At 43.3% G+C, this 27799-nt stretch overlaps 1 protein-coding gene and 1 long non-coding RNA gene across 5 annotated transcripts in view; one reads left to right on the forward strand and one right to left on the reverse strand.

Annotated features, from left to right (window-relative positions):
• The window catches only part of LOC127629997 (tripartite motif-containing protein 16-like), a 327862-nt gene extending 327043 nt beyond the window's left edge, over positions 1–819 (forward strand). For 3 of the 4 annotated variants that reach the window (XM_052107361.1, XM_052107362.1, XM_052107360.1), the window contains one exon: positions 1–819. In XM_052107361.1, coding sequence (XP_051963321.1) covers positions 1–533 — 533 coding nt within the window. In that variant the 3' untranslated portion in view covers positions 534–819. The other variant, XM_052107363.1, reaches the window with a different exon arrangement.
• LOC127630004 (uncharacterized) lies at positions 811–27799 on the reverse strand. Its single transcript, XR_007968818.1, has 3 exons — positions 27380–27799; positions 1681–1833; positions 811–1586 (listed from the first exon to the last, which is right to left on the reverse strand). It is a non-coding gene; the product is annotated as an uncharacterized LOC127630004 (long non-coding RNA).

Consider the following 27799-nt stretch of genomic DNA (forward strand, 5'->3'; position numbering starts at 1 on the left):
ATTCCTGTCAGCTCACAGTGGATCTAAACGCAGTGAATAAACATCTCCGTCTGTCTGAAGAGAACAGAGTGATTACTTACACTGACACACTCCAGCAGTATCCTGATCATCCAGATAGATTTGATTTTTATCCTCAGGTGTTGTGTAGAGAGAGTGTGTGTGGACGCTGTTACTGGGAGATCGAGTGGAGTGGGAGTTTTGGTGTGTTTATTTCAGTGTCATTTAAGAGCATCAGCAGGAAGGGATATAGTGGTAAGTGTGGATTTGGACGAAATGAACAGTCCTGGAGTTTGTTCTGCAATAACTCCAGTTACTCATTGAGGCACAATAACATAAAGACTGATCTCTCTGTCCCCTCCAGCTGTTGTAGAATAGGAGTGTATGTGGATCACAGTGCAGGAACTCTGTCCTTCTACAGCGTCTCTGACACACTGACCCTCATCCACAGACTCCACACCACATTCACTCAACCTCTATATCCTGGGTTTTTAGTTAATCAGGGATCAACAGTAAAACTGAGTAAAGTAACATAATAGATAATACAGAGATTCTACAAATAATGCTGTCATATCACAGGTGTGAGCAGAATTATAAATCACTATAATGGCAATGAGTGAGTCTCTTTCACTCATTGATTCATTTTGTATAGTTAATGGCATCTAGTCAAGACCACACAAAATTTGCTCCCACAGATTTCTGCAAAGTTTTAACACCTGTCATTAAATTCTTACCACTCCAAATCCCCTGGCTCTTTAGTGTGTATTTTTAACAACTATTTTGGCTAATTTGTCAGTGCTTTCAGCAACCAATAAGAGTGTAGTACTGTTGGATCTGTTTAACTGGTTTAATCGTGTCAATTCTGCTGAATTAAACTGATTTTCCCTTCTCATTATCAGCTTAAATAAGAAAATCTGTGTGGCCCTACATGTAATTAACTTGGACACTGGGGCTCTAGAGATACATGGTAATCTTCATACATACAGAGTACAAAATATTTTTTTTTGCCACACCACATTTACATTTATGCATTTGGCAGATGCTTTTATTCAAAGTGACATACAGTGCACTTATTACAGGGAGCAACCTGGAGTTAAGTGCCTTGCTCAAGGACACAATGGTGGTGGCCGTGGGGATTGAACCAGCAACCTTCTGATTAACAGTTATGTGCTTTAGCCCACTACACCACACCACACCACACCACACCACACCACGTCAAATCCATGCCAATGGCAATTGAATTCAGAACATTTAAATACTACAAATATTTCATTGCTGAACTATTTCTTTAAGGAGTGTATGAAGGTGATTTAAAAGAGGGCTGTTGTGTATCATTTATATTAACATTAATGAAATACATTGTCTCTTCCTCAAACCCCCAAAAGACAAACAGACACAGTGGGTGTGATGGCAGGCCTAGGAGAGGCGTGTCCAAGGGGGTTAGTGTCCAAATGAAAAGGGAAGTCTGGCATCCTCGCGGTGAGACGGGGTGCTGTGTAGGTTGGGGAGTGCCCAAGGGATGGACCAGGACATGGGCGGTGTCCAGTCTTTAGCCACCCACACAAGAATGCTACTTCCTCAACTAGGCCCTGCAGTCAGATTGGGCATGTAGGGGATACCTCAGGTTAAACTTGACAGCAGCAACCAACCACAAAGTAAATACTTTTATGAAGTGGTACTTACCCTTTTTGGCAGTTTGGAGGCTGTCCCAGAGGATTCTCCTTCCTGCTCCAAGCTTTCCATCTATCCGGCAGACAAGAGGACGAGTGACGTCACTGTTGGTGCTTAACTGTATCGTCACCGCTTGCTAAATTGCCTGCATTCTCCACCACTGTGCTGGGGTGAGCAAGAGACAAACACAAGGGGTATGTTGTCAGGCCTCTAAGAGGCATTTTATTTAAAATAATAATAAGCGATTATGGGGAAAATAAAGTGTCCAAGGGGGTTAGTGTCCAAAAAACAAGGGAAATCTGTCATCCTCAAGGTGAGACATGACGTTGTGTAGGTTGGAGAGTGCCCAAGGAATGATCCAAAATGTGGGCGGTGTGGATGATGCCGGCTCCATCCCACGGTGCAGGTCTGGCTTAACAAATTAGATGCACCACCGGACCCTCAGCATGATCCTAATTTGCCCGGTACCCTCCCTGCTGTGCTCCAAGACCTGTGAGGATGCCTGTGTGCCCACAAGGAGATAGAAGCTGGCTTCCCGAGGAGAGGCGTGCTTTGCATCACCATCCATTGCCCAAAAGGGGCTAGTTAAATTGTGCCCCTTCTCTCTCCATCCCACTCCCATTGTGAGCCTGGCTGAAGGATTGCCCTCAAAGGCAGAGTGAAGATGATGAGAGGGAGGGGTGGGTCGTTCCACCACAGTCTTCATTAATGAAGCAGTTTATGGTTAATCTTTTATTCATTGCCCGACATTTGATTTATAAATAATTAGAAATGCATTTTAATGGGGTCACAATATTCTATTAATTATTATTATTATTATTCTCTTCAAAAACTGAGGTGGCACGGTGGCTCAGTGTGGTTAGCACTGTCGCCTCACAGCAAGAAGTTTCTGGGCTCAAGTCCCAGCTCAACTGGGCCTCTCTGTGTTGAGTTTGAGTCCCCTAATGGGAGCAGTCAAAAGAAGAAGAAGATTCTCTTCACAAAATGAGTCTCATACAGAAAGTATGTCGCTTGTGAACTTCTATTTATCAGGTTACAGGGATTGTAATGTTGATGCATTTTGAGAGAGAGAGAAACAAAATGAAAGAAACAGGCACTGTGTAACAGTTGTAGTAAACTGTCACCTGTTTCCTATGTTAAATGCAAGTTGCAATTTCACTCCCGGCCAGTAGAGGGCACTAGGGAGCCATTATCTGATTATATTAATATAATTGTTGGTAAATGGTGATTGATCCCCCCTAATTTTTTATGTAACCTTTGAGGTAAGTGTTACAACTTCTAGGATTATTTGCCCCCTGTACTCTTTCGACTTTGGGCCTCTTACAGTTCTCACAACTATCACTCTAATATTATTAATAAAAATAAACATAAATTATTGCGTATTCAATAAGACTAAAGAATGAATTAAAGTTAAAACAGTTAACTAAGCAGGTAAATTAACTTAAACTATGCATTTAATAGTGTTTACTGTAGTTATTACTACCATTCTCATCACTGTCACCAATGGCACATGAAATAAGAACATTTACAAGTTATATATGCATTTCTTGCTAGCCATGAAACTGTATCATACGTAATGATTATTACTACTACTACTATTGGGCTTTCCACTTAAACTATGTGATGTTGACATTTTTATTATATTTCCAGCCAATTGGTGATTCATTCTGTTTTATTAACTTTTTGAAACCATTTTTCAATCTAATTTGACACTTGACAGTGTTGCTGTCAACTCTCTCTCCATTTCTGGTATACTGATTTTATACTGATCCTGAACTACCTGATCGAGTGTTACGAGTGGGAAGTGCAGTTTCACACACATCATTATGACATATTCAAAATCTTGCTCCTTGTCTAGCAAATGACAGAAAATAGCATACATTTATTTTCCACCATCGGTCCGAACGGTTCTAAGCTCGGTGAAGAACTGTTCCAGTAGCATTTCTATGTGAGCATCATTCTGCAAACTGTTCCCGGTTCTCAGCACGGTTAGCTAACTGTACGCTGTTGGAATGACTTTAGTAGCCAACTTGCCATCTTAATATAGTCGCTAATATTTTATAATTGTTTTTATATATATATATATATATATATATATATATTATGCAATATATATATATATATATATATATATATATATATATATATATATATATATATATATATATATATATATATATATTTGCATAATTCAGCTAATATTTGGGTGAAGCTAATCAAAGTTAAATGGGTCATGAAATGGAGAATCAGATTTCCCTTGATATTTAGACAAATAAGAGGTAACTGTACTTTAAAAACATACTGTCAATTTCAGAACTCAAAACTTCCTCCACGGTCTAAAAAGAGCATTTATTGTTACCACCCAGTTGAAACATCTAGTTTCGAAATCTGTGTTTGTGTTGTCATTAGACTTTGCTCATTTGTATTTACCTGTCGTATTGGCCCCGCCCATTGCACTCAGTTCGAGAGATAGAGAGAGAGAGAGAGAGAGAGAGCACGACAGACAGGTCTAGTGTGGATAACAACAAAGGGGACCTATCTGCAGTATTTTGAATTATTTTTGTACATAAACATGCACAACTTTGACCACTGTCATGCAGTGGCGGCTGGTGATAATTATTTGTGGGGGGGGGGGCTTTTTTTGTGGCCGAAAATAAATACAAAGTAGTACCAAAAAGCATGTTGACTACTTGAACATAAATTTTGCTCTCCTTTCTTTCTGGCCAGCAAATTTCTCAATGACTCTCTGATTAAAGTCAGTCATCTCAGTAACAAGTCTCTTTTCCATGGAGAGCAATGCCAGTGCATTCAGCCTCTCCTGGGTCATCCTCACCAATGTTTTTTTTTTTTTTTAGCGAACGCCTTGTGAAAGGTTTTTTTTTGTAAATCAATGACAGAGTTTGGTTTAGCTGCTGCCAATGACAGAGTTTGGTTTAGCTGCTGCAGCGACCTGCGCCCGGAGGAGAATCTTTAAGAAACCAATTAGAGACCAGCTTCGGGTCACATGTGTAGTGGTTTCTTGTGCCAATTTTGTGAAAAATCACTCAGCATCTTTGGGGTTTTGATTTCAGAAGAATAGACTTTATTATCACACAATAAAGCCGAGTTGCCTACAGTGAATCCACAGTACCAACAACAACTGAACCATCTCTGGTTTGGTTTTACTTAAAAACACCTCCTCAAACAAGGTGGGGTTACACGCATTATCATGCTCTTCATTGACTCTGGTCTTGACCATATTAAGAAGTAATAGAATGTCCTTTGGAAGAGATCAATTCTCCCCCCTAAGTAATGCTATTTATGTTTCTGCACGCACAGTCAAATAGTCAAACATATGTGAGCACATATTCATCACGTCACAGGCCTTTACATAGAGTAAACTGCATGTTTGCCCCTCAGACATAACTGTGGTATAAATCAACAATATTTTCATTGATTATTCCTGATTAACTTGATAAAAATATACTACACATGCTGCCTGAAAATGTAAGGACTCAGATAGACATCCATTTGTCCGGCGTCCCTCGCCCATTAAACCGCATGAAACATATTGAAAAACATAGAAAATAGTTAACCGATTAAAGCCAGTTTTTATTAAATGCTGAGGCTCTTACTACCAGCCTGCAGATTGTACGAGTAAACTATTTAATTTTTTTATTTTTATTTCCATTTTTATATAATTTTTGTATTCATGTATATTTCTGGAATTTTGATGGAGGCGGCGCCCCAGCGCCCTCTATTGACAAGCCGCCACTGCTGTCATGTATCTTGACGGTTTTAAAATATGCAGTGTCAAGTTACAGCTCAGAAGAGGAGATGCCATTCTCTTTCATTCAGCTTTTCTGCATCTTGTTGTTTTGAGCATAAATTCATCATGGATGCGTTCTTTTGCACATCTGCTCTATTTTTAATTGTTGGTGTATGTATACATACACTAGATGGATGTCTTTGACCGTATTGATGTGTCCGGTGATGTGCACCTCAGTTTGTATGTTTATCATGACACTGTGCTTTGGATTATGTTTTTTTTTTCCCGGCTCATATCAGCGTGGATTGCTTGTGAACTGTTACTGAAGGATGATGCAGTTAAAAATACTTGGACCCAATCGCAAAACAGTAAGTAAAATATTTTAAATGTCATGAATGTTAGACAGTTTATGGTGCTAAATGTTATGCTTGAGATTAACAGTTATATTTGGATTCAATGTGTTGGATCTTCATTATGTGTAAACCCTGACATTTTATTTTATAAAGTTGTGGAGTAAATTGAACAAAATTACAAAATAGTGAAATAGTCCAAAACAAAATCATACTGTTTACCTCATACCACAAGCCAATGAACTGTCATTAGACGACTGATGATCTCATGTGTTACTTTAAGTGTAAATATTGTATCGCTGGCTAAGAGAATCAATATCAGATTGTATTGTGATGAAACTTGCAATTTACAATCCTACTTGACAGACCCTGATCACTGTATGCTTTCATTGTATGGGAATGAGCAGCATTCACATTCTGCTTAATTTAAAATCAAAGATTTTTCAGATCAGCCAACCAACTGCTCAGTTTATATAGTTTACAACTGTCTGTTAGTTCCTCCCCTTTTATTACTATGTTTAAAAACCAACTCAACCTTTACAAAAAAATCTAAACTAACCGCAAATGTGCCGCTCGTTATTTTCATATGAAAATGAGCTTTTAATTTGGGGCAAATGTTTGCAGCTCTTCACCGGTAGTGCTGAACCTCCGGCAAACCTTCAGCAATAATAGACAATTTTCTGCAAGTTTGTGGCAAATTTGCCATGAATTCTCGATTTGTTTTTTATGGGAAGACTCACCTGTCTCTTTAGCCTTTGAAATGTAGTGGTCATTTTATGTTTAGATATTTGGTTTTATGTTTAGAAATGTTTGATTCCATTGTGCTTTAATAACATCGTCTTATTGTGTTTGATCGCCCAAAAATTTAAATTCTCTTGTGATTTACTCACCTTTTAAGCCATTCCAGATGTGTATGTCTTTCCTTCTTCAGCAGAACAGAAATGAAATGAAGATTTTATAAGCACATTTCAGCTCTGTATATCCATACAATGCCAGTGAATGGGTGCCATCAGGCTGCTGGCTGTTCGACGGTCCAAAAGGCCCATTAAGGCAGCGTAAAAGTTATCCACATGACTCCAGGCAATCAATTCATGTCTTCTGAAGCAAATCGATAGGTTTGTATAAGAAACAAATTGATCATTTAAACATTTTTAACTTTAAATTGTTACTTCTGGCCAGCACTGGGATGCTGATTGAAATTACTTTTGTCTTGCTTGATGTTCATTTATCTGTTGTAACAAAGCGCGCTCTTCCGACATCTCACATGAATGTGCCATCACGCTTGTATCATATAACAGCTCCGTGATGTGTCGACTTCTAGCAAGAAGCTTTTTTAAAAGTTAATAAAGTTCAAATTATCGATTTATTTTTGGATTTCTTTGAAGCTCTTCTACTGGTGCAGAGCCAACAAAAGTACCTCTGGTTAGAAATCGCTTTGAGTTTTTTCATTGAAACCTGACTGGATATAAAGAATTGAGTCTCTAGTTTCATTTGATATTCTTCTTTAAAAAATTTATTTTCATGCATCAGCACGCTAATAAACATGATATCCACATACTTGGATTTTGGTACAGCTTAAAAGTTAAAAAACATGTTAGTTTTTCACATTATTTTCAACATTAACAGACCTGTGGGTCATTTCGCTTCATTTTAATATATGTTTTGTTAGCTTCTATTTTGTTATCGCTGTACAATATGATTCATTAACATTAGTAAATGCATTGCTATATTTACTGTGCATTTTCACATTGAAGTTCACACCAGTGCAGACAGACAGCACACTGGAGGTTAATTAATTCAATAAATAGGGTTCTCTGGGTTGTGCAGTGACAATCATCTGGAACATAGTACCTCTAAGATGAAGGAGATTGTCATTGATTTTCACATGGAAAAATTTTCCACCGCTGCAATAGAGGTCAGCAGTCAGGTTATTGAGAGGGTGGAGGAATACAAGTACCTTGGAAACATTATTGATCACAATCTCACCTTCAAATCGAACAGTGAAGCAATCTTCTCCTAGTACCATCAATGTCACCTTTTCTTCCATAGACTCATAATCCAGTTTTACAAGCTTTTTATTCGTGTTTTATTGAATCAGTCCTCACTTTTAACATAACAGCTTAGTTTATAGGAATGAGCAGCATTCACACAATTCCACTTCACAATATTATGAGATTGAGCAGCAAAATCATTGGTTTGGATCTGGAACCTCTCAGTAGCATTTACAGCATTTACAGCGAAAAGTGGGGAAAGGAACTGTAATATAACAAGCCAAACACATCCTACACGGTCTAAATAACCTCCTGCCCTTTGGACGTAGATACAGTTCACTGACCTTTAAAACTAGAAGGGCTGCAGCCAGCTTTGTCCCAACATCCATTCACTTTTTGAACTAATTATGAAGCACTTTAAGAACACGTAATTAAAAAAGTATTTTACTAATTGATCTGTTTTTTATTACCAACTCAAATTTTATGTGGTGAATGTGTTGACACTTGTTTATGTGTTTATATTTGATTGTGTAGTATGCCCTGGCAACTTTCACACATTAAGTTCCTAATGGAAAAATAAAGTTCTTGAATGAATGAATGAATGAATGAATTAATGACCCGAAACAGCTTATGACCCCAGGATACATCACTGATGATGTGTCCCAACACATCCAAGGATGTATCTTTATATCTTTACAAGCTTTTTTCAACCATTCCTCACTTATGCCAAATAACTCATATTCCCCGTCTGTCGCTCACTTCGACATTGTGTCGAAAACGCGACACTAGCGGTCTCTTTTGAGAGCCTCACGCATTTCTGAACTTGAGAAAACGTCAATAAGAAATTGGCAGAAAGAATTTGCATGTCCCGCCCCCAGACATACGGGTATAAAGCGAGGGAAATGCGTCTGTCCATTCAGAATTTTCCTTTGGAGCCGAGCAGTTGTGTGATCAGCGAGCTGCATTCACTGACTGTTCACTTCATCTCTGCAAGCTGTGTAGTTTCTTGATGCGGTCGAGTTCTCTCCGCTCCTGACGGTCACAGGCGTTGCCTCATGTGTCTGGGCTGCGATCACACTGAGGCAGCGTTTTTGGATAGTTCGTGTTCTCACTGCGAGAACCTTACCATGGCAACGTTGCGGTCGCTGCTTTCCTTCCTAAATAGGAACGCCACTCCAGCCACCCCCCACGTTGCTCCTTCTTCCCACAGGATTGAGGATGACCCGGCTGGCGATGGAGGCGATTTGGGGATGATAGCAAGCTCAGTTTCGCCAGGTACATCCTTTCTTCTCGGAGGTGCATGATGAGCTGTCAAGGTCGTGGAGGGCACCTTTTACTGGCCGTAATCGACCCCCTCGCTCATCCGCTCTCACTACCCTCCATGGTGGAGTGGTCCACAGGTACTCGCCAGTCCCCCAGGTGGACAGGGCGATTGCAATCCACCTGTGTCCCGAGAATGCCGCCCGGTGCTCCCCTCCAAGGCCTGTAGGATGATGTCATCACTGACCTCCAAAGCCTACAGTGCCGCCGGACAGGCCGCTTACGCCTTGCATGCCATGGCCCTCCTGCAAGTGGAGGGCCGGGAGCAGAATCCTCATTTCAGTTTGTTTTCTTTGCAACACACCCTTCGGGCTGTGGTACCCACATTCTCAATAAAAGAGCAATTTCCTCTTTCTCTGGGATACCTGGCCCACAAATGCCATTTTCACTAGTATCCCGGTGCCACCCCTCAACAGTCCCGGCATGCCGGACCCCCCGCCTCCGGACCCACGACTGCTGCCCCCCGGCCGGCCAGTTCTGATGAGTCCAGAGGATGCCTTCATGGGACCTCTTTCTCAGTCACTAACCCGCCCCCTGCCCGGTGTGCGGAGGAAGGTAAGTGCTTTGAGTCTTCTCTCAGCACCAGAGCCTCGGGACTTGCTTTTGCCTCCCTACGCCGCATTTTCTGCTCCGCCCCGCCAGGTAGATCAAAAACAGTCGTCCCCTTAGTGCCATCAGCATGGAGCCTGGATCCATAGACTCATAATCCAGTTTGGAGACTTGGAGATGACCTCCTTAGTTGTGAACATGTGCAGAGACTTGGAAACAAAAGCCTTTCTCCTCTTCCTCCTCCTCCACCTCCGGGTGGCCGAAGTTGGCAGGCTCTGGGACAGATGAGGCTGGCAACACTGGCTCTGGGATGGATGAGGCTGGTAACCCTGGGACAGATGCTGGCTCATCGAACATGATGTGGGACGCTGTCTCGTCAACCATGACATGGGACTTTGGCTCGTCGACCATGACGTGGGACACTGGCTCGTCGACCATGACGTGGGACTCTGGCTCGTCGACCATGACGTGGGACTCTGGCTCAGCATCCACCTCCCCCACAGTGAACGTAGAACAAGTGATCTTCAGGGTGAGGTCAATTTACTGAGTGAGGCTGAGGGAGCGGCGACCGCCAGGCATTAAATAGGAAATCAGCTCATTCAGCCCAACATGGAAACAGTCTTTGAAGGCCACCTCACATGCCAGAAAGCAGAAGTCACCCACATATTCCTCCAGGTATCGATACCCCTGACGTAGGTGCAGGAGTTGGACTGCTGGGTTCATAGTTTTTTTTTTATAAATGTGATATCCAACCCTAACAATATATGTGAATTAAACTAGACATAAACATGGACTTGACTTGACATAAATGTCTACACTCACATTCAATACTAGACAATGGACAATGGCATACATGAGGCTTAAATACATGACATGGGAGAACATGACAAACAAGTTAACTGACTTGCTGTTGGTGGTAGGGAGTAGATCTAGAGTGCTGGATTCCACTGTAAATCTGCAGCCTTCTGAACAGCTTATTTTCCAATTCCTTGCCCTGGTCATGGAGAATTTTGGCTGGATATCCAAAGCGAGGTATGAATTCATCAAAGATCCTACGAGCTGCATTTTTGCCTGATTTATTTGGTGTTGCATAGGCTTGTGCAAATTTTGTGAAGTGGTCCACAATCACTAATATGTACCCCACTCCCCCCTTGCTTCTCTCAAGTTTCAAATAATCAATTGAGATCATTTCAAATGGTGCAGATGTTTCAATGCTCTGAATCGGTGTCTTTGATGTTCTTTTTGGTTTGATGTGTCTCGTTATGGTCATAACTATGGTCGCAAGTTCCATCGTTACCAACATAGTACAACGATTTGGTGTTTCTCGAAATCTTAGTTCCAACGAACATTCACAAACAGCATTGCAAACTTGTGTGATTGAAACTACAGCTCTGTGCCTGTGGATAGAAGAATAGTTTATTGTTAGTTTGTTGTTTGGACATCAGTTGATTTAGCGGAGTCTTCTATAGTTTCTATAAAGTTTTCCTGATTCCAGGGTGGTGCCCCAGCAATATTGATTCTTATTAATATTCGAATGATTTTGATAATTGATAGTTATCTTCGATGATTGTTGATTTGAAGGATTAATAAGCTAATGTTGACTCTAATCTATGTTCTATTGATTTTAATAATTATCTTTGATAATGATCAATTATTGCTAATAATCAAACCCGCTCCGGAACGAAGCGCCAACATCAGTAACCATCCTGTTATTTCACACTTTCACTCATTGATTTAAGTAATCGTGTTTTATTGTGAATACTACATTTCTTGTTTAATTTACACTGCATCCAAGCCACTAGGTGTCAGTGTAAGTCCAAGATGACACAAAGACAAAAGTTACTGAGTGCACCTTTAAAAATATGTTTGTCTTTATAACCCAGCCTAAGAGTCTAGAAAAGTCTAAAGCTTCATTCTTCAGTATAAGCAACAGAACTTTAAATTAAAATGAGTTACATTTTTAAATGTTATTGCTGAATGAAGGCTCAAATCTAAATATGTAAATATTATACAAATTATGTAAATGAGATTGACACATCGCCAATAAATAACACAAAATAACAATGTTACGTTTATTGTAATATATGAAGTGATGAAATCAGGCCCGCCGACAGGGGGGGACAAACGGGTCTGTTGTCCCGGGCCCAGGGTAGGGGGGCCCAGAACTGGGCCCTCATTAAATTATGGAATAATTGTTAAAAAATAAATAAAATAGGCATATTTGTGGAAAAAATATATAATATTTGAGTTACATAAAAGCTTTTTATTTGTTTTCTTCCTAATTGTCCTTGAAATAGTGGTCAAGAACCCCCGCCCACCCCCAAAACAAAAATGGTTTGGCCACTGATCAAAATTTGATGTTGTCATTTGATTTGAAGTTCAGTAGGCTAACGTTACGATCAAAATGTCCGGTCAGCACAAGTCTGGTGCTCAGAAAAGAAAAGAAAAGAGAAGAAGGGAAGGGAAGAAGAAAATAGAGGCCTTCGAGATGTCCTAAACAAATATTTAAAAAAAGGTGGTGACGGAGAAGCTGGAACTAACGTTAGTAAAGTCAACGTAGAGTAAGGTAAGAAACAGCGCAGCCAACGTTTATGAGTGTTGTCAAAGACCCGGTACTTCGGTACCAAGTCGGTACTAATTTTGTTTTAAACGTCACGCCACGGTACCAGGTTTTCTCAAACCCGGTACTTGATCGCTGCGTGCATGCCCGAGCGGCGTGCAGTTGCGTCCTCTTCATAAAAGTGCTGAGACATTGCGACCGGCGGTGCTGCTGATGTGGTGGCTGTAAATCCACTTGTTGATAAGAAAGGAGGAAAGAGACACATATGGAAATATTTTGGATATTAGCTCATAATAGCGACGCGGCGCTTCGTTTTACAGGCGCGCAAGTTCATTGTTGCATAGCAACGACAGACGCCACGGGAGAGCACGCTTGTGGAAAGGAGAAAGCGGTGCGAACTGCGCCTCCATGATGACGAGGAAGTATTAGCAAAGAATTCATTGATTTCTAGCCCTTGCATTAGCTTTACTACTAGATATATTTATGGAGATGAGAAATAAAAAGCCGGCTGAAATGCGTCACTGTTGGCATCGGTGAACAGATAATGGGCCAGATCCGAGTCTATTTTTGCTGCGCTGCTCATGCTTAATTAAAAGTGAAAGCACACTTTTGATGGACAAAAAATAAATATGATTTCACACAAAAAGTGCCCAAAATGCACAGATTTTGCATGTCTAGTATGTTTTAACAAGAACTGCAGTATCTGGGCATGGGGGGGCCCATCTAAGATTATCTTGTCCCGGGCCCAGGCAAGACTGTCAGCTGGCCTGGATGAAATTGGTATTGAGAACATAAATATATATATATTCATAGCTACTGTAGCCTACTATACTGCAGACATCCCATCTCTCCCGGAAGTTACGGGAGACTTGTCACTGTCTGTTTTACTAGGACTCTTATTTTGAAGTTTTCACCCAGACTACATCTCCCATAGTGCACTGCCCTCATCACTTCCAGCTGTTCCTCATCCTCACCTGTCTTCCATCCCCTCATTAGTTCCTTTTTGTACATTTATACCCTCCAGTTCGGTTAAATGATTGTCAGTCCTTGAAGTGTTTCGTTGTGTAATGTTAGCCTGTTTGGCTTTATTGAATGTTTCACGCCAGCATTTGTTATTAAATGATTTAATGTGTTACTCCTGTGTCTCCTCTCTTCCACTCCACTTACCCAATGTTACAGACACCTGGGGGGTTGGTTTGGTGGGGAAATAAAGGGAATGGGTGAACATACAGTGAAAATCAGATCTATGACATGCAGACCTTTCCTAGGGTATTAGGGAGGCTTGCAAGGGGTGCTAACCATGCGGTCTGTTTGGGTCCAAATGCTGATGGGGCCACTATACTGTAAAAAGGCTCTGTCCTTCAGATGAGACATTAAACCAAGGTCCTGACTCTCAGTGGTCATTAAAAATCCCAGGACACTTCTTGAAAAGTGTAGGGGAGTAACCCTGGTGTCCTGGCCAAATCTCCCCTACACCTCTGTATATAACATAACAGGCAATTTCTACACCTCACAAATTCTGTGCCACAAACTAGATTTCAGGAAATCACCTTATTGTCTGAAATAAACAATATGACAAGAACTGAGAATTTTTATTTTATAGAAACTGTAAATGAATAATGTTTTGCAATTTTATTTATATTTTAAAGCTTTGTTCAGTGGATGCCAAACATTTGCCATGTCTGTAAGCCTTTTTAGATTTACTCAATCTCTCTCCCCAGGGAGGACTTTTGTCTTATTGTGTACAGATAAAAGAAATCATGTTGAGTGGGGAAAAAACAGCACAAGGTTTGGAATAAAATAATGGACGTGACAGAAATGTTAATTTTTAGGTGAACTACTCATTTAACTGGTGGCTGATGAGCACAGACCTGACAATGACATTTCCAAAAAAACATGGTTGCGCTTCATGAACACTGTCTGGGACATGAGAAAAGTAACTCTCCTTTGGAGACAAATCTCTCTTGGTCTTTCTCCTGGAGTATGAGGTTTGTTAGGTCTATAACATGGCACCCTCCTCCCACTGGCCAATCACAACAGGTAAGGGTTCCAAGATGGCAATGAGAAACAGATAGCAGTCATCAGTAACTGTTAGAGAAGAGCAGAAGGAGCAACAGGAATTGTGGAAAACAGAAAACAAAATACACATATGTAATACAAAATAAAACTAAAATACGTCCAGGGACATTATACTAGGTTTCTGTTCAAATCTGAGGGTGATAACTTGTTTGAGTCATTTTCTAAGACTCAAATTGATTTTTTCTTCACAACTTCACAAGCTAGCCATTCAATTCATTCACAATGAACACATCATCGATCTTATGCTTGGGACTACTCCAGTACCATAGAACCAATCCTCTCCTTGGCGTCGCGATCCTCCGTCAGCGGCGAGGGCTCTCTGATGGCGTGTCTTCCTCCGGTACCAGGTTTCGGCACCAGAGTAGCAGACAAGCCTCTCATTCATCGGGAGAGGAGGAAGCAGGAACCGGATTAACAATCAAACGTCTTTAATTCAACATAAAACACTGAACTAAAACATAACAAAAATGAACACACAAAACACTGCTGCATGCCTCTGTCTCTCTCTATCTCTGGCTTCCCCGGCTCCTCCTTTTATCTCTCTCCCGCTGATTGGGCAACACAGCGCCGGGCATGAATCCTCTCGGCCCGGCCATGCCCTCCTTCTCGTCACAGTAAGTTATTTGCATTCTTGGAAATTACTGTCAGACTGTATAAAGTTTCAATTGTAAAACTGGACAAATATCACAAGTTAAGCAAGATACTGATATCTTATATGACACTAACTCTTAATCTGAACTACTGACCATTTTGATGTGTGGTGGTTGAATAATCCACACTTTCCGTTTAGCTTCTATGAAAAGTGAATCCTGCCTTGTTTGAATCTCAAACGACATTGACGAGTGATATTACACCGCTGAGCTTGCTAAAAATATATATCTTTGAAATTATGATGTATCCTTGCAACAACTTAATGACAATTAAACAGTGATGCATAATGGACTTCAGCAGAACATTTACATTTATGCATTTGGCAGAAGCTTTTATCCAAAGCGACTTACAGTGCACTTATTACAGGGACAATCCCCCCGGAGCAACCTGGAGTTAAGTGCCTTTCTTAATGACACAATGGTGGTGGCTGTGGGGATCGAACCAGCAACCTTCTGATTACCATTTATGTGCTTTAAACCACTCCACCGTAACAAGAATATACATTATTTGTCAACAATATCAACAGTTTAGCCATATCTGACACTAGGGGTCTCTCTTGAGCACCGAATATACCTCTGATCTATGAAAAAAGGCCAATGAGAAGTTGGCAGCTAGTATTTGCATACCCCGCCCCCGGACATACGGGTACAAAGGCGAGGCAAATACTAGAGTTCATTCAGGAGTTTTCTGAGGAGCCGGAAATGGTCCGGCCACTACAGCGGCTCAGCGACGTGACCGGGAAGGACAACAACGTCTCGTTCCCCCCATCGGGGAACGGAGGTTACATTCGTAACCTAGACGTTCCCCTTCTGTCGCTCTCTCCACGTTGTGTCAGAGAAGCGACACTAGGGGTCCAATTTAAATTACGCCATGCGCTGAGCCGTGTACGTGGTCACAGGAGCGGGCAGGTGTTTTTTACGTGCCAGACGACCAACTGTATCAGACTACATGTACCCTTCCCCAATGCCCCACAAAAGTCGTCGGAATCCTTTTGGTTACCCTGACAGGGGAACAAGGTGACGCTTGCCAACCTGGGAACGGGCCAAGCCTGGCTGGGCCTCTTTTTTCTCTATGTTTCTCGCATAGAGCAATAGACAGCCGGGGCCCTGACACGCACTGAGGGAAGGGGGTCTTACCCAATTTCCTATTCTTTCAGGGGGAAAAGACCCTGCGGAGACCACCCCTAACCAGCTGGGGAGGTAAGGTGGTGAATACATCACATATGTTTTTAGGTGACACGTGGAAGTGGCGCGGTGGTAGATCCAGCCTCAGCGAGGGGGAGTTGCTACACATGGCGTCCGAAGGGCAGCCGAAACGTACCCAAGGAAAACGCGGGTCCACTGGTAAGGGGACCGTATCGCGGAAAATGCACACAGGGTGAGTCCGCCTAGGAGTCCTCACCCTGTGGAGCACCTATTCCAGTACAGGGTAGATTTGAGTACCAGCAGTGGATTGGGTCGGCAAGTTCCTCCGCCGAACTGTGGACCCATGAGGGCTAGGGAGGAATCGACCAGGGATTCGAGTTGAGTGGAATCTCCTGGGAAAAAATATGAACAGTTTTACCTCAAGCGAGGGAAAGGGCATATATGCAAGCAATTCACCCGGCCAGCCCATCAGCGTGTTACCGAGTTCTACTGGCTCGGACCTGAGAAAACACAGGATGAAACTGACTCAACCCTGAGATTGTAGTATCTTGTAAAGGTGTTGGGTGTCGCCCAACCCGCTGCTCTACAAATGTCTGCCAGGGAGGTACCCCTGGCCAGTGCCCACGAGGACGCAACACTCCTTGTCGAGTGAGCTTGGACCCGCAAGGGGGGGGGGCACGGCCTGAGTGAGATAAGCCAATGAAATGGCATCTACTACCCAGTGGGAAAGCCTCTGTTTGGAGACAGCGTTTCCTTTCCGCTGTCCCCAAAGCATACAAAGAGCTGCTCAGAGTGTCTAAAACTCTGTGTGCGGTCCAGATAGGTACGCAAAGCACGTACCGGACACAGCAACAACGGGGCTGGGTCTGCCTCCTCCCGGGGCAGCACTTGCAGGTTCACTACCTGGTCTCTAAAGGGCGTGGTAGGAACCTTGGGCACGTAGCCCGGTCACGGTTTTAGGATCACATGAGTGTCTCCGAACTCCAGGCAAGTGTCGCTGACAGAGAACGCTTGCAGGTCCCCGACCCTCTTGATGGAGGCGAGCACGATCAGCAGGGCAGTCTTAAGAGAGAGGGCCCTGAGTCCAACTGATTCTAGCGGCTCAAAGGGAGGTATCTGGAGGCCCGTGAGGACTACCGTGAGGTCCCAGGAGGGGAACAGGCTCGGCCGGGAGGGATTTAACCTCCGGGTGCCTCTTAGGAACCTGATGATTAAGTCGTGCTTACCAAGGGACTTGCCGTCTACTGCGTCGTGGTGGGCCGCGATAGCAGCAACATACACCTTCAAGGTGGATGGGGACAGCCTCCCCTCCAACCTCTCCTGCAGGAATAGGAGCACTGACCTAACTGCGCACCTCTGTGGGTCTTCAGCCCGGGAAGAACACCAATTTGCAAACAAGCGCCACTTCAGGGCGTAGAGCTGCCTGGTGGAAGGGGCTCTGGCTTGGTTGATCGTGTCTACGACAGTAGGTGGTAGGCCAGCTAGATCTTCTGCGTCCCGTCCAGGACCAGATGTGGAGTTTCCAGAGGTCTGGATGCGGATGCCAGAGCGTGCCCTGCCCCTGAGAAAGAAGGTCCTTCCTCAGGGGAATTCACCAGGGAGGGGCTGTAGCGAGGAGTACGAGGTCCGAAAACCAGGCCCGGGTGGGCCAGTATGGAGCCACTAGTGTGACTTGCTCCTCGTCCTCCCTGACCTTGCACAGCACCTGTGCAAGAAGGCTCACTGGGGGAAATGCGTACTTGCGCAGCTGTGTGCCGTGGGCCAGCTGTGTGCCAGCGCGTCTGCCCCGAGGGGAGCCTCTGTTCGGCCATACCAGAGCGGGCAGTGGGAGGTCTCTCGGGAGGCAAGCAGGTCTACCTGGGCCTTGCCGAATCGTTCCCAAATCAGCTGGACCGACTGGGGTTGAAGCCTCCACTCTCCACTGGGCAAGCGTTGTCATGACAGCGCGTCCAACACCACATCGAGTCGCTGCTGGCTCCAAAGGAGGAGACGACGGGCGAGTCGTGACATGTGGCGGGAGCGTATGCCGCCTTGGCGATTTATGTATGCTACCGCAGTGGTGCTGCCTGATCTGATTAGGACATGTTTGTCTCGAATTAACGGGAGGAACTGTTGCAGGGCAAAGAAAACAGTCAACAACTCTAGGCAATTGATATGCCAGCGCAGCGGGGCCCCTCTCCAAAGGCCCCGCTGCGCTGAAAAAATAGTTTTATCGTCTAATCTGTCCAATCAAACACAGCAGTCTACCAGCTTTCTGCCACCATGTACTGTGCACGTGTTGACATCATTATTATTCTCTTTACAAAATGACTATATGTTCTTGCTAAGAATTAAAAAGTGTTCCAAGTAACGATGGCAAAATAAAATGGCATATGAAACAGAAATTTGTGTTCACTCCAACATTTAACTGTAAAGGCTGCTGCAATATTAGTTATTTTACATGATGTCACAATTGTCAAGTCGAAACTTTTAATTATGAGTTCTATTAAGTTGCAAACACTTTTTACAAGTCAGAATCTCTTAAAGGTGGGGCGCTACTGAGGTTCACATGGAGTAGACGTGTTTCATCAAGCTCCTCCACGCCAAGTTTTTTAAGTTGATGGAATTAGTTGCCGTCTTACTATTTTATTTCGTATAAGTTTCATTTAAACTTCTACTTAGCTTGTGTCTCTCACCTGATATGCGAAAATGCCTTTAAAACCAGCAAAAGCCTCAAAGTGGACCGACTGGGGTTGAAGCCTCCACTCTCCACTGGGCAAGCGTTGTCGTGACAGCGCGTCCAACACCACATTGAGTCGCTGCTGGCTCCAAAGGAGGAGACGACGGGCGAGTCATGACATGTGGCGGGAGCGTACGCCGCCTTGGCGATTTATGTATGCTACCGCAGTGGTGCTGCCTGATCTGATTAGGACATGTTTGTCTCGAATTAACGGGAGGAACTGTTGCAGGGCAAAGAAAACAGTCAACAACTCTAGGCAATTGATATGCCAGCGCAGCAGGGCCCCTCTCCAAAGGCCCGCAGCTGCGTGCCAATTGCAAACGCCGCCCCAACCCGATTTGGAGGCGTCGGTAATGACCAGGACGCATCGGGACACCTGCTGCAGGGGCACTCCTGCCCATAGAAAGCAGAGGTCTGTCCAGTGTTTGAGTGTTTGGCGGCATGCGGGGGTGCTTATCACACGGTGCGTGCTGTGGCGCCATGCTCGTCTCGGGACTCAAGTCTGAAGCCAGTGTGGAAGCGGTCTCATATGCATCAACCCCAGCGGCGTAACTGCGGCGGAGGATGCTATATGCCCCAGGAGCCTCTGGAAGAGTTTTAGAGGGACCGTTGTGCCTGGCTTGAACTTTGCGAGGCATTTCTGCACCGACTGTGCACGCTCATTGGTGAGACGTGCGGACATTGAGACTGAGTCTAACTCCATGCCGAGAAAGGAGATGCTCTGAACCGGAGTGAGCTTGCTCTTTTCTCGGTTGACCTGAAGCCCCAAGCGGCTGAGGTGTTTAAGCACCTGGTCTCTGTGAGCGCATAGTAACTCTCAGGAGTGGGCCAGTATGAGGCAGTTGTCGAGGTAGTTGAGTATGCGGATGCCGGCTTCTCGGAGCGGGGCAAGAGCTGCCTCTGCGACTTACATGAAGACGCGAGGGGACAGAGACATGCCGAAAGCGAGGACTTTGTACTGAAACGCCTGGCCGTCGAACGCGAACCGTAGGAAGGGTTGGTGTTGCGGCAGAATTGAGACATGGAAGTACGTGTCCTTCAGGTCTACCGCTGCGAACCAATCTAGGTGCCGGACACATGTTAAGATACACCCAAGTGCAAATTTTGGAGTGCCTTGGCCCGGTGGACTTGCAGGAGGGGGCCATGGCGTGCAGGGGGGGAGTGGTCTGTTACCGCTCTACCGCCAAGGGTAGTGAAAGCGGAGGAGCGAGGAAGCTTGGCTTGCTCAGCTCGTCATGCACGTCTGGGAAGAAAGGAACCGGGAGGGGGTGTGTGGCTGTGAGCGGCGCACTTGCCCGTGGAACCAATCAAATAGCCATGAGGGGGAGGGGGACGGGATTTTCCTGTCCAACCTCGCGCTCGCGGTACCCGGGGAAGCATATCGGACTTCTGTGCATCAGGCTCAGACTGGGCATGCGGACCTGAAGGTGGCGGCGCAGACGAGCAATCAACATCAGACGCCGCTGTAACGCTCTCCGATGCAGCGGTGATTATCGTCATCCAATTCCGGGAGCTCAAGGGACCGGAAGGCCGGCCGCGAAGCAGGCCGCACTCATACCGAGCTCAGATGGGAGCAAGCAAGCGTGCCGGGGAGGCGGGTGGTTCGTGGGGATTTACCCAGCGAACACAGCCCGTCATTGTCCCCAAATCGCCTCCATCGCCCGCGGCACCTGCCTCAATCCCGTGGGAAGGAGGCGAGGCGCGGGGGGCGGCTGAAGTGGCTTTCTCTCATGACAAAAGAAAGCCTACGACCGCAATGCTGTTATGGCTATGTTCTCGTCCTGAAAACATAGACCATTCATAAAAACGCTGCCTGCATGTAATCGCAGCCCAGGTACGCCAGGCAGCTTTTATGACCGTCGGAGGTGGGGAGAAATCAACCGCATCCAGAAACTACACAGAGGCGGAAACACGTCTTTAAAAAGACGCGTCCTGAAAAGGACGTTCAACGCCGCTGTGTATTGCTCTTTTAGAGAAAATCACTCTTTTAAACAACTCTCTTAGAGTTTGGGTTTCTGCACTGTCGAAGCGCCCAGGAGCAATTGCACTGCCGTGCAAGAAGGAGAAATCGCCTCTGTATTGCGCCATCAATCTAACAGCATGCAGAGCGTCAGAGGAATACTGGAACTGGTGTGATCTCACGCGAACAGCATGCACAACCATCGGCTCCGAAGAAAATTTCTGAATGAACTCTAGTACTACCAAATACTAGCTGCCAACTTCTCATTGCCCTTTTTTCATAGATCAGAGGTATATTCGGTGCTCAAGAGAGACCCCTAGTGTCGCTTCTCCGACACAACGTGGAGAGAGCGACAGAAGGGGAACATTATTACTTACATCATATTAACTCTTATCATTATAATAATTGCATAGCTAAGAACATTTGTGTATTTATGATTGTTTTGTGTCGTATTTTCGTTTTATCGTCTAATCTGTCCAATCAAACACAGCAGTCTACCAGCTTTCTGCCACCATGTACTGTGCACGTGTTGACATCATTATTATTCTCTTTACAAAATGACTATATGTTCTTGCTAAGAATTAAAAAGTGTTCCAAGTAACGATGGCAAAATAAAATGGCATATGAAACAGAAATTTGTGTTCACTCCAACATTTAACTGTAAAGGCTGCTGCAATATTAGTTATTTTACATGATGTCACAATTGTCAAGTCGAAACTTTTAATTATGAGTTCTATTAAGTTGCAAACACTTTTTACAAGTCAGAATCTCTTAAAGGTGGGGCGCTACTGAGGTTCACATGGAGTAGACGTGTTTCATCAAGCTCCTCCACGCCAAGTTTTTTAAGTTGATGGAATTAGTTGCCGTCTTACTATTTTAGTTTCTTTTAAACTTCTACTTAGCTTGTGTCTCTCACCTGATACGCGAAAATGCCTTTAAAACCAGCAAAAGCCTCAAAGTTCTGGCCCTCAGCCTTCAGCTAACGTTAGCTGTGACGAAGCTAATCTCGCCGCTAGTTATGCTTCTACCGACGATATGCCATTGATGTTGGAAAAGATATCGAACAAGATTCTTGCAACCATAAATTAAAGGTTTGACAAGTTTGAAGAAGATTTTCGATCTCTACAGACATCGGTACGGGACATTGCAGAGAAAATGGAGACAGTCGAGGGTCAGACTCGGGACCACGAGGGCCGCATATGCTCTCTCGAAGCAGCTATGGCAGATTTACAGAAGACGAATAAAGCTCTTCGAACGAAGGTCAACGAATTAGAAGGGCGATCGCGACGCAGCAACATAAAAATAATTGGTATTCCTGAGGGAGAGGAGAAAGGAAGACCCACTGAGTTTGTTGCAGCGTTGATCCCAAAACTACTGGGCGAGACTCACTATCAGGTACTGCTGGTCATTGATCGAGCTCACCGGGCTCTCAAGCCAAGGCCGTCAGATGGGGAGAGGCCCCGCATCATCATTGCACGAGTGCATTTCTTTCAAGAAAAGGAATTAATCCTTCGACTTCGCCGAGATCGCACCCTGGAGTATAACGGACACAAGGTATATATATCTTTCCAGACTATACTGCAGAAGTGATGGAACAGCGAAGAGCATTCGGTGAGGTGATGCGTGACATGAGAGAGTTAAAATTTGCACACAGTCTCCGATTTCCTGCGCGCCTCCGTGTTCAGCACAACGGACAGTTCAAGACCTTCACTGACCCTGCAGAGGCTACGAAATTTGTGGAGACCAGGCTGAGGAAAGAGTAGATAAATATGCCCAACACTGGTATCACTCTTGAAATGTAATTTATTTATTTTTATCTTGTAAAAAAGGACAAATTGCATATTTTCATTATCCTTTTGTACTGCCTGCAGATATGCTATTTTTGTTATGTTTTTGTTTTATTAAGAGTGTTTACAAAACGCATATATATATATACATGGCACTACCGTTAACTGTTCTAGAACTTGAAATGTTTATTACTTGGATGTGGAGTTGAGCGGGATCGAAGTGACGGGAGCTGGATCCCCCTACTACTTACGTGCGAGTGGTGTTCTCGAGTTCGAAAGGGGACAAAGTGCTTCAATTCAGGGAAGCCAGATGTGGGAGGAGGGGGGTTGACTTTGTTCTAAGTCTGAATGTCGATGGGTGTTATATGTTTTTTATTTTTTTTTTATTTTATTTTTTTGTCGTTGTCGTTTGCCTCATTTCAATATCCCACTCTTTAACTGTTACGGAGGTTGATGACTAATATGAATGGGGAAGCTATTACATTGGCCTCTTGGAATGTTAGGGGCCTTGGCCATATAATTAAAAGAAGTAGAGTGTTTGCACATTTGAAATCACTTAAGGCGGATATAATATTTCTCCAGGAAACTCACCTTAATGTAAATCATCAAGGCAGACTCAGGACCAGCTGGATATCTCAAGTTTACCAGGCCCCATTCAATGCCAAAGCTAGAGGTGTAGCCATTATTTTCCGAAAAAATGTTAATTTTCGATTTTCATCCATGGTTGCGGATCCTCATGGTAGATATATAATGGTATCTGGACATATCAATTCTCTTCCCATAACTTTGCTTAATATTTATGGCCCCAATTTTGATGACTCAGAATTTTTTCGCAAAATCTTTAATGTAATTCCAGACGCAAATTCTTCAAACGTAATAATAGGTGGTGATTTCAACTGTTACTTAGATCCTTATATGGACAGACTTTCCTCAAAACCACCATCCACAATTACCTCCATACAAACTCTAAATCTAGAAATATGGTTGATATCTGGAGGCTACAACATCCGACAGATAGAGATTATTCATTTTATTCTCATGTCCACAAATCGTACACTAGAATTGATTACTGTTACGACTGGTGTGGAAGCAGGAGAAGGCAGGCGGGAGGTGTGGATCCAAATGCAGCTTTATTGACAGACAAATAATAATTGTCATTGAGCATTTTGAATTAGGGGATAAACCCGGCAGGTTGCTTGCAAGGCAATTGAGGGGAGAACAAGCTAAGAAGGCGATTCATATGGTAAAATCAAAAGCGGGCAGTTTAATAACTAATCCAAAAGAGATAAATGAATGTTTCATGGACTTTTCATGGACGAATTATATACTTCTACAGTTAAAGATATGGACCCTAATTATGATAGTTTTTTTTCCAAATTGAGTCTTCCTAAACTTAGTGAATTCTCTAGATCTGATCTAGAATCTGAACTCTTAATTGAAGATTTATTAGGGACAATTCATGCTTTTCCATCTGGGAAAGCTGCAGGCCCTGATGGGTTTGGCTGTGAATTTTTTAAAGCTTTTAGTAAGAGGCTTGCTCCTTATATGCTGAGAACGCTACAAGATTCAATCCAAAGGAAGAAACTTCCTGATTCCCTATATGATGCAAATATTTGTGTCATTTTGAAAAAAGGAAAACTTGAGACTGATCCAGCTAGTTACAGACCCATTGCACTCTTAAATTTTGATCAAAAAGTATTGACTAAAATATTGGCTTCCAGGTTAGCACAACACATCTCAACAATTATCCATCCTGACCAAACTGGATTTATTCCAGGAAAGTTTTCATTTTGTAATGTCCGCCTACTTCTTAATATTTTATATTGAGACCGTCAGTTAGCCAACAATTCTGCAGCTATTATTTCACTAGATGCTCAAAAGGCTTTCGATCAGATTGAATGGCCATATATGTTTGAGGCACTAAAACAGTTTGGATTTGGTGACAGATTTATCGACTGGATCAAAATGGTTTATTTCAGTCCATCCTCAACTATTTTGACTAATGGTATTAGATCCAGCTCTTTTAAATTGCACCGGGGTGTGCGACAGGGTGATGCTTTATCACCTCTTCTTTTCAACATTGCGCTTGAGCCATTAGCTGTAGGATTAAGAACTTTAAGGATTAAACATGACTAAGAATTTCTTAGACATGTTTAACAAACTCAAATTAAGCTTCGAAAGTTGGAAACTACTTCCTTTATCGCTAATTGGCCGTGTGAATGTGATAAAGATGGTTACTCTGCCTAAGTTTCTATATCTCTTTCAAAATCTCCCTATTTATTTGCCAGCAACTTTTTTTAAGCAACTTGATTCAGCTATTCTGTAATTTGTATGGAACTATAAAACACCTCGCATAGCAAAAGCCCACTTGCAAAAACCTACTGATTGTGGCGGCCTCTGCCTTCCTATTTTTAAGCATTAATATTGGGCAGCTAATGCCAGAGCTCTCACCTTTTGGCAAAGGGGCTTCCTGGACAACATGCTACCTGAGACTTGCCCATTGTGGGTTCGCGCGGAGGCTATGTCAGTGCCGGAGTCCTCTCTCCCAACTTTAATTTTTACAGAGTGTAAATCTATCGGCAAAATAGGAAGCTATAATTTTGTATTGAGGAATTCTTTGAAGATTTTGAAGAAGATAAATAAATTCTATAAATTACCGAAGGTCTCACTCAATACTCCAATATCATGCAATCCTTCATTTGAGCCCTCTCAGATTGATGGTGCTTTTGTAGGATGGAGGAGGGTTTATGCTGTATAGGAGACCTTTGTATAAATGGAAAATTTGCATCATTTTCACAACTTAAAAGTAAGTTTGCACTCCCACAGTCTCATTTCTTCCGCTACTTGCAAATTAGAAATTATGTAAAGGAAAATATTCCACAGTTTATAGATAAACCCGAAAAACAATCTTTTATCTTCTAATCCTGAAACCAGACAATTAGTATCTTGTTTTGTTCGGGCTTTTGCGACATCTATTTGCACCAACCACCTTAAAGCCGTCTGGTCTACTGAACTGAATGATGAAGTGTTTGATGAGATATGAGATAGGAGATGGGGATAATGGCGGCTGCCTGCTGAGACTCGGCGCAACACTCTCCCAAAACGCTCAAATAAACCCTGGTGCGTGTGACAAGATTGTTATGTAAAGAAGGACAATTCCAGCTTAAACCTATATCTTGTCAATGCGAGAAACAAGACAGTCGTTTGCAGCCAAACAACACATGATGACTGAAGTAAATAAGCAGCTGGGTGAAAACAATGCGGCCCTGACTCAGGCCATTGATGATTTAATGGCTAAATATTTTAAAGAGGCTGACGTGAAAGCCGAATCACGAATCAACAGGCTTGAGAAACGCATTGATAGTATGCATTCAACTTTATCCAAGCATATGGAAGAAATACGGATAATACGCTCAGATACAACCCAGTTAAAAGAGCGCGTGAGCGAGGCTGAACAAACTGTCTCACAGTGTGTGGAAACAATGCACAAATATCAAGCAAAATTCACAGAAATGGAGGATCGCGCACGGAGAGACAATCTGCTTATTTTCAATCTAAAAGAAGGAGTTGACGGTGCAAATGCTCTGGATTACCTGCGAGAACACCTTCCCAAGTGGTTCCCTGTTTTCGCTGACACCTGTCCGGAACTGATGCGATATCACCGGCTTGGACGTCTGCCCGAGCCAGGCACCGGGAGTAAGCCGCGGAGACCACGGCCGCTGATCGTCAGATGTCTCCAGGACACCGACAGGGATCGTATTCTCAAAGAATCCAGGAAAAATCTCCCAGAAGTGGCTAATATTCACATTTACATTTATGCATTTGGCAGACGCTTTTATCCAAAGCGACTTACAGTGCAATTATTACAGGGACAATCCCCCCGGAGCAACCTGGAGTTAAGTGCCTTGCCAAGGACACAATGGTGGTGGCCATGGGGTTAGAACCTGTGACCTTCTGATTAACAGCCCTGTGCTTTAGCCACTACACCACTACCACTCCATGTTCAATATTCAACTTCAGTTTGCCGCGGACTACAGCGAGGCCACTTTAAGCGTCGTAAATCATGCTACAAGGTGATGCATGAAGCCCGTACAAAGGGGTTTCAGGCTTTCCTTTTGTACCCGCGACAATAAAGTTTACCAAGGGGATTGACAAGCATTTATTTCAAGATGCAAGTAAGGCTGAGCTTTTTATTTCAACTATAGAGGACTAAAGTAACTCCAGCGCAGTGATTTGGTGAGGCTGCTATGAGGCATTATTATTATTTTTTTGCACTTATGAACTTTTGATGATTTTTTTTTTCTTAGTTCGTTACAATGACTGTCACTTTGATTAAAATTCCCGGGAGAGTGGAACTATTATGAGCGCTGATTTATTTTATGAATGGGAGGTGGAATGGGTGGGAAGGGAATGTTCAATCACCAATATTTTGCTTTCTACCTGTCTTTTGAATACATCTGTGGATATATGGAGATTTGTCGTTATTATTATTTAAAACTAGATGTATAACACTGACAAGAGTTGATATTAGAGAGCAAAGCATGCATGATTTTGATAAGGACCTGGACCCTGTTAGCCATGGGTTGAATGAAAAATGTGACACCTCTAGATATCACTTTCCCGGTCCGACGTGCCGAACTCGACCCACGGTGTGTTTCAGAGGTTTATGTTTTTGAAAGATAAAACTCCAAAAAAAAAAAGTAAACATAATACATATATTTGGAAAGCTGAGATACTCGTGATTCGAACGATGTAAACCTTTTTAAGATACAATCACAACAGCAGGTACAATCTATATCTTTGTCAGACCACCATCATATAAACAACCAAAAACAAAATTTAGGCAACTCACCTATGAAGCCTCATAGTAGTCCACTGAGCCATAACTTCCCGACAAAAACAGTGTTGTTTCATTGTCAAATGTCCAAACGATCAAATCAAGTAAAATGTTTAGTCCAAATCACATTATTACATCAATAAATATCCACAGACTCTTGTTGCATCATTTCAAAGCACCTGGCAGCTGTGCCTAATCTTTCACATATTATCGGTAATAACTTAAGTTCAGATGTAAACATTTCCTATATCCGGTATCAAAATGGAAGCACGCACTCTGACCTTTCGATTGACACCTCATTTGACCCAATAGGAGCTTCCATGTCCTATCCAAAGCCTTCAATACCCAACCACAGTCTGTGTCGAATGTAAGGGCATACCCACATTCCTTTGTTTACTGATCAAACCAATTACATCGAAGAGTGGAAATGACTGA

This window comes from Xyrauchen texanus, chromosome 36 (assembly GCF_025860055.1).
Source record: "Xyrauchen texanus isolate HMW12.3.18 chromosome 36, RBS_HiC_50CHRs, whole genome shotgun sequence".
In the NCBI taxonomy this organism is placed as follows: domain Eukaryota; kingdom Metazoa; phylum Chordata; class Actinopteri; order Cypriniformes; family Catostomidae; genus Xyrauchen; species Xyrauchen texanus.